Raw genomic sequence first — 14,979 nt, 5'->3', positions numbered from 1 at the left:
ATAGCAGTGTGATCTCCCATGAAAAGAAAGGTCCAGGAAAGACAGGAGCTGCTGCTTTTCCTCACTCGGGAATGGTTTGGCGTGAAATATGAACAGCAAAATCCTATGAATACCTACTGAGATGTAAATGCAACTGAATTCAGAAGTAAATGAAAGTGGAACTTATTCCCAGGTAAATGTGTACAGGTTTACAACCTACATTATTTTTTAAAGTCCTAGGTTTTAGATAATAGCCACGCCTGTACAAATTTCACGGCCAATTCAGTCCATTTCCCACCATATAGCAGGTTGTGGGAATAGAGGCTGTTAACACAGTGGCAATGTAAAGCTATGTTAATAACACAGGTTGGTACTGAAGCTAAGTGATTTACAACAACCCAGCAGCACTGTCAGCCTTGTTATATCCTTATTGCAGGTTGGGGGTGGGGTGTCAGGCTGAGGCAGAATACAGTGGTAGCATGGTTTACAACCATAATCCGCTCCGGAGGTCTGTTTGTAAACCAAAACAGGTTTTAACCCAAGGCGCGCTTTCGCCAATGGGCCCTCCAAAAAAAATTGTTCATAATCCCCCCCAAAAAGGGTTGTAATCCAAAAAAAGGTTGCAAACCAGGACACACACTTCTGGGTTTGACATGTTTGTAATGCAAAACGTATGCAAACCAAGACGTATGCAAACCAAGGTACCACTGTACAACAACTCTGCAAAACAGTCTAGCTTTAACACTACAGATCGAAGTACTTCAAGTCAAAAATCACCCATACAGAATGCCGGTCAAGCTGTAGCAAAGGTCAGTCTCCTTAAATTGCGCACCCAATTTAAGACTTGCACCCTGCCAAAATTCAGCATTCAGTTGCACAAAGAAACCTTGTGTTTCATGACCTTGTGTGCAGCCACATTACAGCTTTAAATGTCCAGCTTTTTTAAAACAACAACAACACACAAAACCCACATTTTCTGTATTTATTCCTAAAGGCAGTTCTTATTTCTATCCTGGAGAAGAAAAAAGAAATGTTCCAGAGCTGGCCCACCCATGAGGCGTACCGAGGCAGGCGCCTCAGGTGGGGACAGCTGGGAAGAGTGGCAAAGCCCTGCCCTGAGGAGCTTGCCACCTCCTGCATTTGTTGCCTGCCTTCTCCACGCTGGCCTCCTTTTTCTCCCCCACCTGTCTTCAGCACACTGGGGCTTTCATGAGCCACCAGTTGCCTCAGACGACTGCAGTGGAGAGCGAAGGTGGCAGGGGTATCATGCTCTGTTTTGTCTCAGGTGGCAAAACATCCTGAGCCAGCCCTGAAACATTCTATTGGAAGTGGAAACCAGACCTGTGTCTCAGTCTAGTAATTACAAGCCTGTGGTTAAATGAGACTTACTTTCTCACAATTATGCTTATGATTACAGCCGAGTCTTACAGACGTCCACTTTAAAGACATGCAGAATTCAGAATTGCAGCCCCAGTGTCACCTGTGGAAACAACTTCTAAACTATGTATCTACCTTGGGCAGCCATTCTCAAGAAAGGAGTTAACATTAGCTGTTTCCAAAGAAGATAGGTTAATGTCTCCTCCTGCTGGTAGATGAGTGGACTGACATATCTATCAATAAGATAACTATGGGCATTTAAATCTATGCCAAATAAAGTAGGAATGAGGAATTGGGCTTGACAAGGGTCTCAATTTGGCCTGAGAAGGCATTCCTAGGAAACCATGCCCACCTGCCCTACACCTGATGTCATAGGTGAGGTATGGGGCAGGTAGCCAAGTAGCTACAAAGGAATTAGAGGCTTAAAGAGAGTTCCTGATTGCTCTTTTGCTGGAGCAAGGTATATCAACTGATGGGGTAAGTGGAGAGTTCAGCTTCCTCTAGGTTTGAACAGCAACCGCTCCTGAAACAAAACTTTTAAAACTATATACAAGGAGATGATGGATCTTTCTTCTGGAGATAGTATCGGTTTGACCGCTCTTTAAAGTAACATGGCAAATCTAGTTGCCAGCCAGGGTAATATGGAGTAAGTTGGGTGTCTCCATGATAGGGATGGAAGTGCAGGGACAAGAGGAGAGTCAGCTTAAACAGAAAACAGTATTTTCAAATGAATTTACATTTTCAAAACTAGTTCACATGCTGAGCTCAGGTAGACTGAAGGGAAACAATAGGCTTAATTACATTCCTCCAATGTGAGGGGAGAGGAACTACCTAATCAAGCCTGGCAGGGCAGCGTACTCTATGGTGCTAACCCCTTCATGCCTTAATTACCTAAGTACAGTGCTTTTCTTCTAGAAAAAAAGGTGCTGATACTCACCATGAAGTTGTTATAGTTAAGTGCCACCCTTTTAACTAGTGCTTTTCTTCTAGAAAATAAGGTGCTGGTACTGTGTGCCCTTGAGGAGCCTCCCCCCCCCCCCTCGCAAGCACTGCTTACATTGTTTAGGCTCCAATCCTAGCCATGGCTACTCGGAATACCTCCCATTGAATTCAATGGGGCTTATTCAAAAACAAATGGGGTTGCAGTCGAAGACTGCGATCCTATCTGGGAAGCAAATCCCTCTGGAGACTATGGGGTTTACTAGACAGCCTGGCTCGGGCATATATCAAGCATCCCTTTGATAACTGAAGAAGTGATCCTCGTGTGAATGGGCCGCCGAGGCTGCAACACCACCGATAAAACGTCCGTTTCGACTCACACACAATTCTCTTGTGGAGAACCAGCGCTCCACATTCACCAGAGCATAAGTTAGAAAGAATTAAAGCAGGCATAGGCAAACTCGGCCCTCCAGATGTTTTGGGACTACAACTCTCATCAGCCCTAGCTAACAGGACCAGTGGTCAGGGATGATGGGAATTGTAGTCCCAAAACATCTGGAGGGCCGAGTTTGCCTGTGCCTGAACTGGAGAGATCAAGCCGCGTCCACGTTGGAGGGTATCATCCCTAAGTGTGCACTCATTAGGAACTCACAACCAATTCCCAGCAACGGAACACCTAGCAAAGCAGACACATGACGTGCCTGAATCTCTACACACGACACGGGCACGCGCAGTTTCTTCCACGTCACGAGCTGAGGCGCGCCGCTCTCCGCCCCTCCCCGACATCACGTGACTCCTTGAGCGTTGCTTCGCCGCCGCGCAGTCACCTCCAGCCTGTCAAGAAAGAACAAGAGCACGTGACTCATCCCTCTCTGGTCTCCTTCCTCTGACGCGCTCGGTGGAACGCTCCCGGGAGAAGGGGGGAGGAGAAAGGGAGGGTTTTGCGGCCGGCCAATGGGGGATCCGCGACCCTTCGGAGTTGCCCAATCCGCACGCAGAGGGGCGCGAGCGCGAGGGTCCGGGAGCCAATAGCGGGCGGCGGCGAGGCTCCGTCTCCCGTGAGCCACCGGGGCCCCGCCGGGCAGCGTTCCTTGCGTCGCGGCGGCCAATAGGAGCGGAGGACGCTGTGGTACATTGGCAAGGTGAGCGAGGGCGGGAGGGGCTTGGCTGGGTCCAGTCAGGAGAGCCGCGACTTTGAGGTTCGGTGCAGCCCTTCTTCGTCCCCGAAGGTGAGTCTGTGCAGGGGAAGCGGGGAGGGCGCCCGCCTGGTCCCGGGGCCTCCCGTGAGGGTGAGGCGGCTGCACGGGGAGCGGGGAGGCCCCGGTGCTCGGGTCTGCTCCCACGAGCACGCCGTTCGCGGCTGCCTTCATCCCGAAGGCCCGTTTGAATTGGGAACAGCAGTTAAAAGGCGTCCCGTAGGGATCCTTTGTCGCGAGTGAATCACTCGCGGCTTCTTAGGGGCGCCTTTTGACGGCTGACCGACGTAGGTTGCTGCAGTCGCGGAATCGTAGAACTGGAAAAGGGACCGCGAGGGCCATCTAGTCCGGCCCCTTGCAATAATGCAGGAATCGTTCGCGCAGCGGGGGGCTCGAAGCCACGACCCCGAGGATGGAAGAGTCTCGCTTGCCCCCTCAGCTCACTGGCCTGCTTGCTAACGGACATGCTAGACTAGATGGTGGACCCAAGTCCTTGTGGGCTAGAAACTCCAGGGCGAGGTGGCTTCTAGTGCAACCGGCCTGTTAGTTACCGGTTTTGTCTGCCTGTGAATGTTTCTCTGCAAGGGCAGGGTGAAGGCATAGATGAAAGACTAGGGGAATCCTGTGGGGCTAAACGGGGTGTGTTTGCAGACGGCAGGTGTTCAAAGGGCAACTAACATGAAGAGAACCGGCCAATGGCTTCTTCAGTGCTGGATGTTAACGAAGGTGTAGATGGTGGAGGCGGTCATTGGGCTGCCACCTACAAAATGGGAAAGGATTTGGGAAGCTGGTAGATTCGGGATGGGGCAAAATGCTTTGTAGTTGTTTTCAGGGGGACAGCTGCAGCTTTGAAATATTGGCTAACTTTCTGCAAGTCCTGTTACCTAATTGTGCTTTTTTGTGGCTTCTAGCTAACAGGGATATGCACAGTTTCTCTTAAACACCCTTCTTTCAATCAGTTACAAAGTCAAATGCCATTTTTGAGTGCCTAATTGCTGTAAGAAGCAATGTTGTATTGGACAAACATAGCTTAGATTGTCATCTGTCTTTCCCCTGACAAGTTTCATGTCTGTCACCTTATCTGTGGTGTCTGTCTATAGTTGGAGGTCACTGATGCACAGTTGCAAGCTATCTGGTTCTTCCTTGCTCTTTGTGAATAACTGGACTCTCCATTAATAGTGTTCCTTCAAGGCCATTCTGCCCTTCTTCTTTAATTCTGGACTTAGTTTGCAAAATCTTAATAAAAAGCTATACCTGAAACAGATAAGGAAATGTACTCCATTTTGTCCACACACTGGGCTTTCAATCTTAGTTGAGAGAGAATTCAGTGGGTGTTTGTGTAAAATGTGACTTTCCCCCTTTATTCAGGATCATCAGAATGCAGACTCCAGTAGCTCTCCTGGCTTCGCCAGCTCTGGTAAGGAATTTTTGGCTTGCAATTGCCTTAGTGTATCTTGGATTACTTTAGTATGTCACACTCCTCATATTATTCATTGTTACAATGAGTAAAATCTCTAATATTTCTCTTTAAAGAGGAAAAACTAAGAGTGAACTGTTTGATATGTCATTTGAACTCAGTCAACAATAGTTTCTGAAGGGTATGTTAAACCAGACTTACAAACAGGTTAATAAAAGTTACAAGCCAATAAATCCTTAGTCTTCCTGCCCAAGCATTCCTATAATAGTCCTCGGTGAGTGACCAACTCTGTTCCATTTAGAAAACAAAACAAAACATCTCTATTTTGGAAATAATTCAGACTCTGTAAGGGGAAGCAGCAAATGGTTTTTTACCTATGAGAATGAATTTATGGTAGGTATGGAGGAACTTGTGACCCTCCAGATATTTTTGGACAACAGCTCCCATCATCCCTGACCATTGGCCATGCTGACTAGGGCTGATGTGAGTTGATCAGAAAGACCTGTTCAGTTCATTTGATATCAATTCATGTGGACCCCCTAAGCAGCTAATGATTGTTTTTTTAAAATGGACAAAAATATTTGAGTTCACAAGTCCTGATACAAATAGTATTAGGAAGACTACTGCCCATGTCTAGAGTCTCTAGCTAGGTTTAATAGGCAGCAATGAATACTTTCCCTCTTGCACATATATGTCCTTTCCAGTATGAGAGAAGCTGTGTATTCAAGCAAGATCTAGAATCTCCTGCCACAGAGAATTTACATTACATGATGAATAGGCATACCTGTCTTGAAAGAGAACTGCCTTCTGATCAGCACAAAATTGCCTCATCACCAGTTGGGGGGAAGGCCTTAGCTCACTGGTGTAGGATAAATCTTGCAAGTATCTAATATCAAGTTAAATCCTTAAAATCTACCATTTGAAGGTTCAAGTGGGATAGCTAGGAAATATATTTGGCTATGATGCTGAAGAGCCACTGTCAGTCAGAACAGATTGCATTGGTCTCTGAATAGAGCAGTTCTTTATATCCTGATATGAATTTAATGTTTTTCTTTCCAGTTCCGCTGCTGTTCTCGAGCTCTAACCAGGCCAGCTTCCCTGTCTATATTGAGCAGGCCAGAGACTCAGACTCTGCAGGTAGGAATAAACAGCATGACTCCTCATTGCTATCTCCAGGTTTTGTTTGCACCTTGATTTTCTTTACAAAAAGGAGCAAAAAAATGGTTAACAGCATCATGCAGTGATACCAAACTACAGCCAAACAATAAAACTCTATGCTAAATAGAAACTGTTTTCTATTAATTATAACTCTATACATTATTTTCTCATGATGTGGGAACAATATTAACTTCTTTGCTTTCAAACTCAAAGGTTAGCACTAGCTGCCTCTTACATTACACTGACAGCTTAGCTTCCATCAGAGTATCTAGAAGAGGAACCGATGCTGCCATGCGTAATTAAACCAATTTCACCTCTCTGAAAAAGTGTAGTAGTGCTGGTGTAAGACGTCTCTTTCCTTGTGACCTAGAAAAGGTGTGGGGAAACTGTGGCTCTCCAAAAGTTGCTAAACTTCAACTCCCATCATCTTTTGCCATTGGCCTTGATGCAAGTTGGAGTTCAGCAACAACTGGAGCATCTAAGGTTCCCTGCACTTGGCCTAGTGTGAGCAATACTGAAATAAATCCTGCAGAAGCTCTGCAGGATAATATAAGAAGGGACATTTTTTTCTGGCAGAAGCTACTGTCTTGTTGATTCTTTTAGAGTCCGTTAATATTTTAAAAATTCAAAAGCAAGCAGTACTTCAAAACCATTATGTCCTTCATTAAAAAAAAAAGCATGCTGTTACACAGGGTTGAAAAACTTATGTTTCAACTGGTCACCCTCCTTGCTCATTTTAAAACACCTTTTGAATAGGAAATGGCATAAATTTAACCCTTCATGAACCTTTTGTTGCAATTCTAATGTTTACATTGAGTAGTTTCCCCCAGAATTCCCTTTTACTCCTGCTGGATTGGGGAATATTAAGAATTGGTATTCTTTGTGTGCGTGATAGGCATATCTCTGTTTGTACATCAAACAGATTTTCAGAATCTGCATAGTTGTGGTTCAGTGGTTGCTACAAGGGAGGTCATTTCACACACACCCTTAAGGTTTCAGTAGGGTGACTGAACAACAGTTATGTCTGCTAGAGACCTGCATTTCTGTTCCAGCCCATGACCTGGCAGAGACACCTAAGTGGCATTATTTGCTGTTCTCTCTCCCCACTCCCCCACTGCCAATGCTTAGAAAACTAGTAGTCTGGGTCCAAGGCCATTGCCTCTTCCCTTCTTTCTTCTCTACCCCATCTTGGGTATGTCCTTCCCCTGCCCTGGAGGTGGGCAGAAGGCAGCCTGGGATCTGTTTGGCAAGGATTCCGGACTCTCTTAACAATATCAGCAACTGTAAAAAGCCCCACCCACATTAGCTTACTGGGAAGATTTATTTTCTGAAAGAAATTGCAAGCTTGATTCTCTTGCGGATCACAAATCCATAGGTTGAGCCAGCCCTGTTCTTCATTCTTAGTGATCCATCCAGCTGAGCTGCTATTTTCCACCTGCCCCCAGTGGAGGCCCTGGTTGGCTTCAAGGTTCTAATAAAGAAACAAAGTAGGTCCTGCCAGCCTGATGTCTACCCACCCATTGTTTGGGAACATCTGGATTAAACGCTGTTAGGAAGAGAAAATGATTTGGAGGCTTAAAGTGACTGATATAAATCATGCTAATTACTTGCTTCCTCCACAGCCTTTTGGAGTTTTGAATCGTCAGCTAGCTCATCGGGAATTCCAAACCAGTGCTGTCTCCCATGATATTGATACTGCTGCTAAATTCATCGGTGCTGGTGCTGCTACTGTGGGAGTAGCTGGTTCAGGAGCTGGGATTGGGACAGTGTTTGGCAGTTTAATCATTGGTTATGCCAGGTAAGTTAGCTGGGGAAAGCATTTCTGCTTTGTTTTAGCAGGCAGTTTAGATATTTTTGTGAAGACTTTTACCACAAATTCATTCCTCTTGGGAGAAGCAGTTTTTTAAAGCAGCTGACAGTGATTGGAAACTCCAGCTAGGAAAAGCTGCAATAGAAGAGAATTGGTGGAATCTGCATGGAATTTTCTTGTCAAGTGTCTTGTTGATGAGAAAAATACCTTTTTCAAACTAATAGTGTCAAAGGTGTCACTGTTAAAAAGATCATAACCAAAGTTACCTTCAATGTATGAATCAGCTTGTATTGTACACACAGTGCTCATACCAGCTGGGTTATTGTGTTTCCATTCTCAATGTAATATTTTTTGTGTTAAAGAAGCAATTATTGTCTATGTATGGATTAGGGCGCGGGTGACATGTGGGTTAAACCATAGAGCCTAGGACTTGCTGATCAGAAGGTCAGCGGTTCGAATCCCCGCGACGGGGTGAGCTCCCGTTGCTCGGTCTCTGCTCCTGCCCACCTAGCAGTTTGAAAGCACGTCAAAGTGCAAGTAGATAAATAGGTACCGCTCCGGCAGGAAGGTAAACGGTGTTTCCGTGCGCTGCTCTGGTTGGCCAGAAGCGGCTTAGTCATGCTGGCCACATGACTGGAAGCTGTACGCCGGCTCCCTCGGCCAATAAAGTGAGATGAGCGCCTCAACCCCAGAGTCGGTCACGACTGGACCAAATGGTCAGGGATCCCTTTACCTTTTTATGGATTGAAGAATATTTTCTCTCTCTAAATGTTCCTGCTTGGTAAAGTGTGTCCATGGTTCGAAAGTATGTGAGCACATAAATGTCTGTATTCAGACACAGTATCTTCACAGATTTTGGAACATAGTATGATTTATTAGAATGTACCCATGTATTTCAAAATTTAAATTAAGGGATGCTTCCCCCCAGTCTTCTGTCTTGCCTCTCCTTCAACTCTCTAAGAACTACAAATTACTAATTACAAGGCTTGAAATATGTGGTTCTTTGTAAAGCAGATTTCCATGGTTGTATACCTTTAATCCAAGAACAATCAAAACACCTTTTAAGTGAGATGTGGATATATCTGTGACTGGTAGTTAACAAAGCTTTCCCCGTGTTCACTCTGAGGTTCTACAAATACATTTTCAAGTGTGGCTTGGGAAGCCTATTGCAGCTTTTTATTTTCGAAAAGCCAATGGGATTTTACCTTACAGATTTCTTCTGTTCTACCTACAGGAACCCATCCCTCAAGCAGCAGCTGTTTTCTTACGCTATCCTGGGTTTTGCCCTCTCAGAGGCCATGGGGCTCTTCTGTTTGATGGTGGCATTCCTCATTTTGTTTGCCATGTGAAAGCCTTGGAGCTACGCTGCAGCTGCTGTCTGTCTGTGTCCTCTCCAGTTTGAGCCTGCCTCCCTTGCCAGGGTGTTAACAGATTTAAACAAACTTTCTCTAAATAAATAAGATTCAAGTTTTTTGTTTTGTGCTTTTCATCCTAAAAGCTTGCTCGTAATTCTTAAATATACACATATTGAGAAGGGGAAGGAAAAATTATAATGTGCCAAATCAATTTGGCACAGAGTCCTTTTGTAATATACAATAAAATATAGTTGGATAAAAAGTCAGTGCCACAATTAGCCCCCAGACACTAAGAAATATTGTAGGAAGAGAACAGTTCTACAGCCTGCTTGAAGGATACAACTGGAATGCCATCAGGTCCACATTTCATGAAGTGTTTGCCTAAGGAACAGGAAGGATGATCTATACTGAAGTTGCATGCAGGGGAGAGGCATACCTTATTTTCAAATAATCTGTCTCTATACTACTGAAGCAAGTTTACTGCCCTCAGCAACTGGAAAGGGTATGAAAGCCCAGGACCTTTAAATACATGGTTACAAAAATTAAACAAGCTTATCTGCACCCTGAGAGTAGTAAGTTCCAATCCCTCAAAGTTGGCATGCCAATGAGAATCTCATATTTGAAGACTTTTTAGATCTACAGTTGTACCTTGGTTTTCGAACAGCTTAGTTCTTGAATGTTTTGGCTGGCTCCTGAATGCCGCAAACCTGGAAGTGAGTGTTCCGGTTTGCTAACATTCTTTTGGAACCCGAATGTCCAACACGGATTCCACACATTCCAATTGGCTGCAGGAACTTCCTGCAGCCAATCAAAAGCCACACTTTGGTTTCCAAATGTTTTAGAAGTTGAATGGACTTCCGGAACGCATTCTGTTCGACTTCTGAGGTACGACTATTTCTAGTCAGGACAATAATTCACTTTAACAAACTAGGCATATTTAAAAACCATGCAGCAGTGGGGATCTGCAGCAGAATGTGCTGCATATCCAGCTCCCAATATCAATGTTGTTAACACTGTCATTTTGAAATACTCAAAACAAAATAAAAAAAATCCTTCCAGTAGCACCTTAAAGACCAACTAAGTTAGTTCTTGATATGAGCTTTCGTGTGCATGCACACTTCTTCAGATAGGTATCTGAACAAGAACTAACTTAGTTGGTCTTTAAGGTGCTACTGGAAGGATTTTTTTTATTTTGTTTTGACTATGGCAGACCAACACGGCTACCTATCTGTATTTTGAAATACTGTTTGAGGCTTCTCGGGAAGATTCAGAAGAGACTGGGGAAGGGGGTAGGAACCATCTTTCAGAAATGTTAATCTATGCTGCCGTATAGTGTTAAAGGACTCATTTCAGTCTCGTTTTGAGCCCCCAAATTCTGTGTTTTGTGACAAAACCTGGAGGGTTGCAGAAAACCCTTGTTCAAAACCTCCCTGTATTAAGGCAGTGAGGGCAGTCTGAACCTTAGGACATATGACCCCGTATTTCCATTCGAGGAGTCCTGGCAAGTACCAAATGTGCAGGTTATATCTCCTATGGCCTGATTTTGTATAAGCCCATTTCCTGTTCCTCGTTCAGTCTGTTTGAAATTAATTTTTTAAGTGATTCTCAAGGTCATTGGTTGGAGCCCTTACCTTCGGCAAAAAAAGCTCCTGCACTGCAGGGGGTTGGACTAGATTACCCTCGTGGTCCCTTCCAACTCTACAACTCTATAATTTCTTAAATAAAGCTACAACGAACATACTTTATTTAGTGCGAGGGGTTCCGTTTGAACTTTGCTAACCCTTAAAGGGCAGATCTTCGGTGACCTTCAGAGCTTTCCTGGACTTACTTGGTAAGATTTCCCTTAAATAGTGCAGAGATTTAACTCGCAACAACAGAACGTCACCCTAAAAAGGGGTCCTTTTTCCTTCAGGGGTTTTTAAACCCAGGCACCCCGCCACTAAACACACCCACAGCCACACCCGGTGCTTCCCCAAGTGCCTGACTACATGGGCGCCGCTGCTTCTTTTGATACCGACGTTTCCGGGAACGCTCTAGAGCGCTCTATGGTGGAGCAAGGATACGCTCTAAGGAATGGAGGACGTGCAGTCTCTATGGTGAATGGCGGTTGAGAGAGAGAGAGAGAGAGCTCTACGTAAGAGGGACGTGAAGAGGTTGTGGGAGGTGCTGGTGTGGGAACCCGAGGGGGAAAAGGGCAGGGAGCGAGGGGCGGGGCTGTACCTCGTTCACGGGGGATTTCCCTGGAGGGCCTAGTTGGTTGCTGCTGCGCATGCGCGAGCCTGAGCTTCGATCTTTGAACTCTCGCGAGGAAAAAAAGTCGCGTGGAAACTCGGCTTTCGAGTACAAATGAGTATAAGGCTGAAAGAGCGGCGCGTTTGAGGCGGGGGGGGGGCGGGCAGTGAAATAACGTTTATCAATCCAAACGAGGCGCTCTGTCCCTGAAAGGAAACACTCTTCGGCCACTTCCGGCGTGACGTGACGTCAGGAAAAGGCGCTTCTGTGGGCAGGGCTTAGAGCTTTGTTGTGCCCCACCCCTCGAAAGCAGATTTCCAATGTTGCTCCTAGATCCAAGAATTTGGGAGGCCCACATGAATTAATACAAAATGGCCGATAAAGTGGGCGGCGTTGAGCCTTTGCCTCCCGCTTTTGCCACAGTACTTTGGATTAGCCATGCCCAGTCCATCCAAAGTCTGTGCAAAATAAACTATGCTACAAGGATGGGACCTTAGAGACCAACTAAGTTTGTTATTTGGGGACGCAGGTGGCGTTAAACCACAGATCCTAGGACTTGGTGATCTGTAGGTTGGCGGTTCGAATCCCCGCGATGGGGTGAGCTCCTGTTGCTCGGTCCCTGCTCCTGCCAACCTAGCAGTTCAAAAGCACATCAAAAGTGCAAGTAGATAAATAGGTACTGCTCCGGCGGGAAGGTAAAAGGCGTTTCCGTGCGCTGCTCTGGTTTGCCAGAAGCGGCTTAGTCATGCTGGCCACATGACCCGGAAGCTGTATGCCAGCTCCCTCGGCCAATAAAGTGAGATGAACGCCGCAACCCCAGAGTCAGTGACGACTGGACCTAATGGTCAGGGGTCCCTTTACCTTTAAGTTTGTTATTGTATTGGTATGAGCTTTTGTGTGCATCCACACAAAAGCTCATACCAATAACAAACTTAGTTGGTCTCTAAGGTGCTACTGGAAGGAATTTTTTTTTATTTTGTTTCAACTACGGCAGACCAATCTTACCTGTTGCAAGGATGGGATTTATTCCCCTGGAAAGGACTTTGCGCTTTTGACAACGTAATCTTATGCTCTCGTTTTATTGGCCGAGCGACCCGGCGAACAGCTATTTATCTACTTGCACTTTGACGTGCTTTCGAACTGCTAGGTTGGCAGGAGCAGGGACCGAGCAACGGGAGCTCACCCCGTCACGGGGACTCGAACCGCCGGCCTTCTGATCGGCAAGTCCTAGTCTTTGTGGTTTAACCCACAGCGCCACCCGCGTCCCACAAGTAAATGTACGTAGAACTGCAGCCTAAAAGCCTGGTGCCTGGCTGAAAATGAACAGATGGCAATTCAGTGATGAAAAGATTTGCCTGCTGAATCTCTGCCCAGTACCTCAGTGGTAAAGGATTGTATAACATACGAGCTAAGATCCCTTGTGTTGCAGTTCTCTATTTATCGCAATTTCCAGCCCCCCTCCTCCAATTAAAGACTGACAGTTGTCAGCGATAAGACAGTCTCTGCTTACAATCTAAAAGGCACAAAGTGAAAAGACTGATGGGGGAAAGCAAAGTTGAGCACTATCTCTTAGTTACTTTGCGAGAGAGCAGCTGTAATGGAAAGATTTCAAGTGGGGGAGAGTATGGTCTGTCAGCAATGCAGATGGGGGAAAATCCCATCTCTCATCCTCTCATGCAGCCTCATGGAATGGCTGCTGTAGTAATCAACAGCCAAGAGAGGAGCTTGATGGAGATTTGAAAACACCCCACCCTTTTAACACCATCACCCCCGCTGGAGTAGAAAGCAAGCAGCGCGTGTTGGACAAGGGCAGGACTCCGGTGTGTCTGAAAAGCTGTGCGACTGACAGAAATCCAGCGACAACAGCCCCCACCATGGAGGCCCATGAGGCTGTACCTGTTGAATTGCTGCCTGCTGTGCAGCTCTTTTGAAGCCCTGGAGATTTCTGAAATCTGTAACCACCCTGAGATCTGTGGGTATAGGGGTGACATACAAATTTTAATAGTAATAATCAAATCAAATCAATCTTTATTACGGTCCAGAGACCCAACAAATTATTACAAAGCAATACACAATTCATACAGCCTGTTGTTGTTTAGTCGTGTCCGACTCTTCGTGACCCCATGGACCAGAGCACGCCAGGCACTCCTGTCTCCCACTGCCTCCCGCAGTTTGGTCAGACTCATGTTTGTGGCTTCGAGAACACTGTCCAACCATCTCATCCTCTGTTGTCCCCTTCTCCTTGTGCCCTCAATCTTTCCCAACATCAGGGTCTTTTCCAGGGAGTCTTCTCTTCTCGTGAGGTGGCCAAAGTATTGGAGCCTCAGCTTCACGATCTGTCCTTCCAGTGAGCACTCAGGGCTGATTTCCTTAAGAATGGATGCGTTTGATCTTCTTGCAGTCCATGGGACTCTCAAGAGTCCTCCAGCACCATAATTCAAAAGCATCAATTCTTTGGCGATCAGCCTTCTTTATGGTCCAGCTCTCACTTCCATACATCACTACTGGGAAAACCATGGCTTTAACTATACGGACCTTTGTTGGCAAGGTGATATCTCTGCTTTTTAAGATGCTGCCTACCTCCAGGTTAAACAAGCAATTTGTTCAAAAGATAGGGATCATTGGTTCTTGCAACCACCGATAAAAACTTTGCCACTGCTAATGTTCTAGTGTTTGTCCGGTCTTCCAACAGGAACCTGACATAGTGAGCCTCTGATTTTCCCAGGGAAGTTACCAGCAAGGGTAATATCAGTTCAGCCCTGGCTTGCTCATATTTTGCACAGTGCAACAAAATATGTTTTATGGAGTCGATGTCTTGAGCACACGAGCAAAGTCTGTCCTTGTAGGGAACTCCTCTCAACCTGCCATCCAACACTGCAGAAGGAAAGACGTTTAGTCTGGCTTTGGTGAAAAGACTTCCATAATCTGGGACTGTCAGGTTTTTAATGTAAGATGTTAACTTAAAGACATGCCCATATTGTACTCCTACTGCCAGCGGACCACAGACTGCATGTGATCGAGATAGCAAGTCACTGTGTGCCTTATCCCATTATTATTATTATTATTATTATTATTATTATTATTTTATTAACAACAACAACAACAACAATAATAATAATAGAAACTTATTATTATTTAATAATAATAATAATAATAATAATAATAATAAGAAGATTAGAATCTTCCCTATGCAGGACATTCGAAAACTCGAATTAGGGTTATTAATAATAATAATAATAATAGAAAATAGACACCTAAGACTTTAAATCCAAAAGGCGGCATCCAATCGTTCCTAATTCGAGTTTTCGAATGTCCTGCATAGGGAAGAGTCTCATCGGCGCCGGAAGTGGGGGCTTTCGCTAAGTTACCCCTTTGGTTTCCGGGTCTTCCTGTTTCCCGTAGGGGCGCTCTGGGACTCCCCCGCTCTGTGGCCGCCGTGCGGCGCCGTCGACGACGCGGGGCGGCGCTTAGAGGTCCGCTCTGCCCGCCCCTGTCGCTGGCGTCGGAGGTCCCGGA

General features: G+C 45.6%; 2 protein-coding genes and 1 long non-coding RNA gene across 6 annotated transcripts in view; 1 reads left to right on the top strand and 2 right to left on the bottom strand.

Moving 5' to 3' along the window:
- CALCOCO2 (calcium binding and coiled-coil domain 2) overlaps window positions 1-3,122 on the bottom strand; it is a 35,228-nt gene extending 32,106 nt beyond the window's left edge. For 2 of the 3 annotated variants that reach the window (XM_079949604.1, XM_079949605.1), the window contains exon 1: window positions 2,948-3,096. In XM_079949604.1, coding sequence (XP_079805730.1) covers window positions 2,948-3,081 — 134 coding nt within the window. In that variant the 5' untranslated portion in view covers window positions 3,082-3,096. Of the gene's footprint in view, window positions 1-2,947 lie in introns of all 3 variants that reach the window. The other variant, XM_079949606.1, reaches the window with a different exon arrangement.
- Window positions 3,123-3,335: 213 nt separating this feature from the next.
- On the top strand, window positions 3,336-9,347 carry ATP5MC1 (ATP synthase membrane subunit c locus 1). 2 transcript variants are annotated; one of them, XM_079950167.1, is made up of 5 exons: window positions 3,336-3,437; window positions 4,860-4,908; window positions 5,968-6,045; window positions 7,689-7,864; window positions 9,111-9,347. In XM_079950167.1, exons 2-5 carry the CDS (start codon window positions 4,870-4,872, stop codon window positions 9,223-9,225), a joined length of 408 nt encoding a protein of 135 aa, XP_079806293.1. In that variant the 5' UTR covers window positions 3,336-3,437; window positions 4,860-4,869; the 3' UTR covers window positions 9,226-9,347. The 2 variants fall into 2 exon arrangements, with proteins under 2 accessions (XP_079806293.1, XP_079806292.1); XM_079950166.1 differs by having other exon boundaries at window positions 3,386-3,524.
- Window positions 9,348-13,474: 4,127 nt separating this feature from the next.
- Window positions 13,475-14,899, bottom strand: LOC307201196. The gene is made up of 2 exons (XR_013832637.1): window positions 14,832-14,899; window positions 13,475-14,337 (listed from the first exon to the last, which is right to left on the bottom strand). It is a non-coding gene; the product is annotated as an uncharacterized lncRNA (long non-coding RNA).
- Between the last annotated feature and the right edge of the window lie 80 nt (window positions 14,900-14,979).

Source organism: Podarcis cretensis (genome assembly GCF_951804945.1).
Source record: "Podarcis cretensis genome assembly, chromosome: 13".
NCBI lineage: Eukaryota > Metazoa > Chordata > Lepidosauria > Squamata > Lacertidae > Podarcis > Podarcis cretensis.
The sequence above is the reverse complement of the archived record's forward strand: the minus strand, read 5'-3'. Positions and strand labels throughout refer to the sequence as shown.

Excerpts from the sequence above, each read along its gene's own strand:
- ATP5MC1 (XM_079950167.1), top strand. The coding sequence starts at position 4,870 with ATGCAGACTCCAGTAGCTCTCCTGGCTTCGCCAGCTCTG. Across the intron at positions 4,909-5,967 it reads TCCTGGCTTCGCCAGCTCTG|TTCCGCTGCTGTTCTCGAGC; the intron begins GTAAGGAATTTT and ends TTTTCTTTCCAG. Across the intron at positions 6,046-7,688 it reads CAGAGACTCAGACTCTGCAG|CCTTTTGGAGTTTTGAATCG; the intron begins GTAGGAATAAAC and ends CTTCCTCCACAG.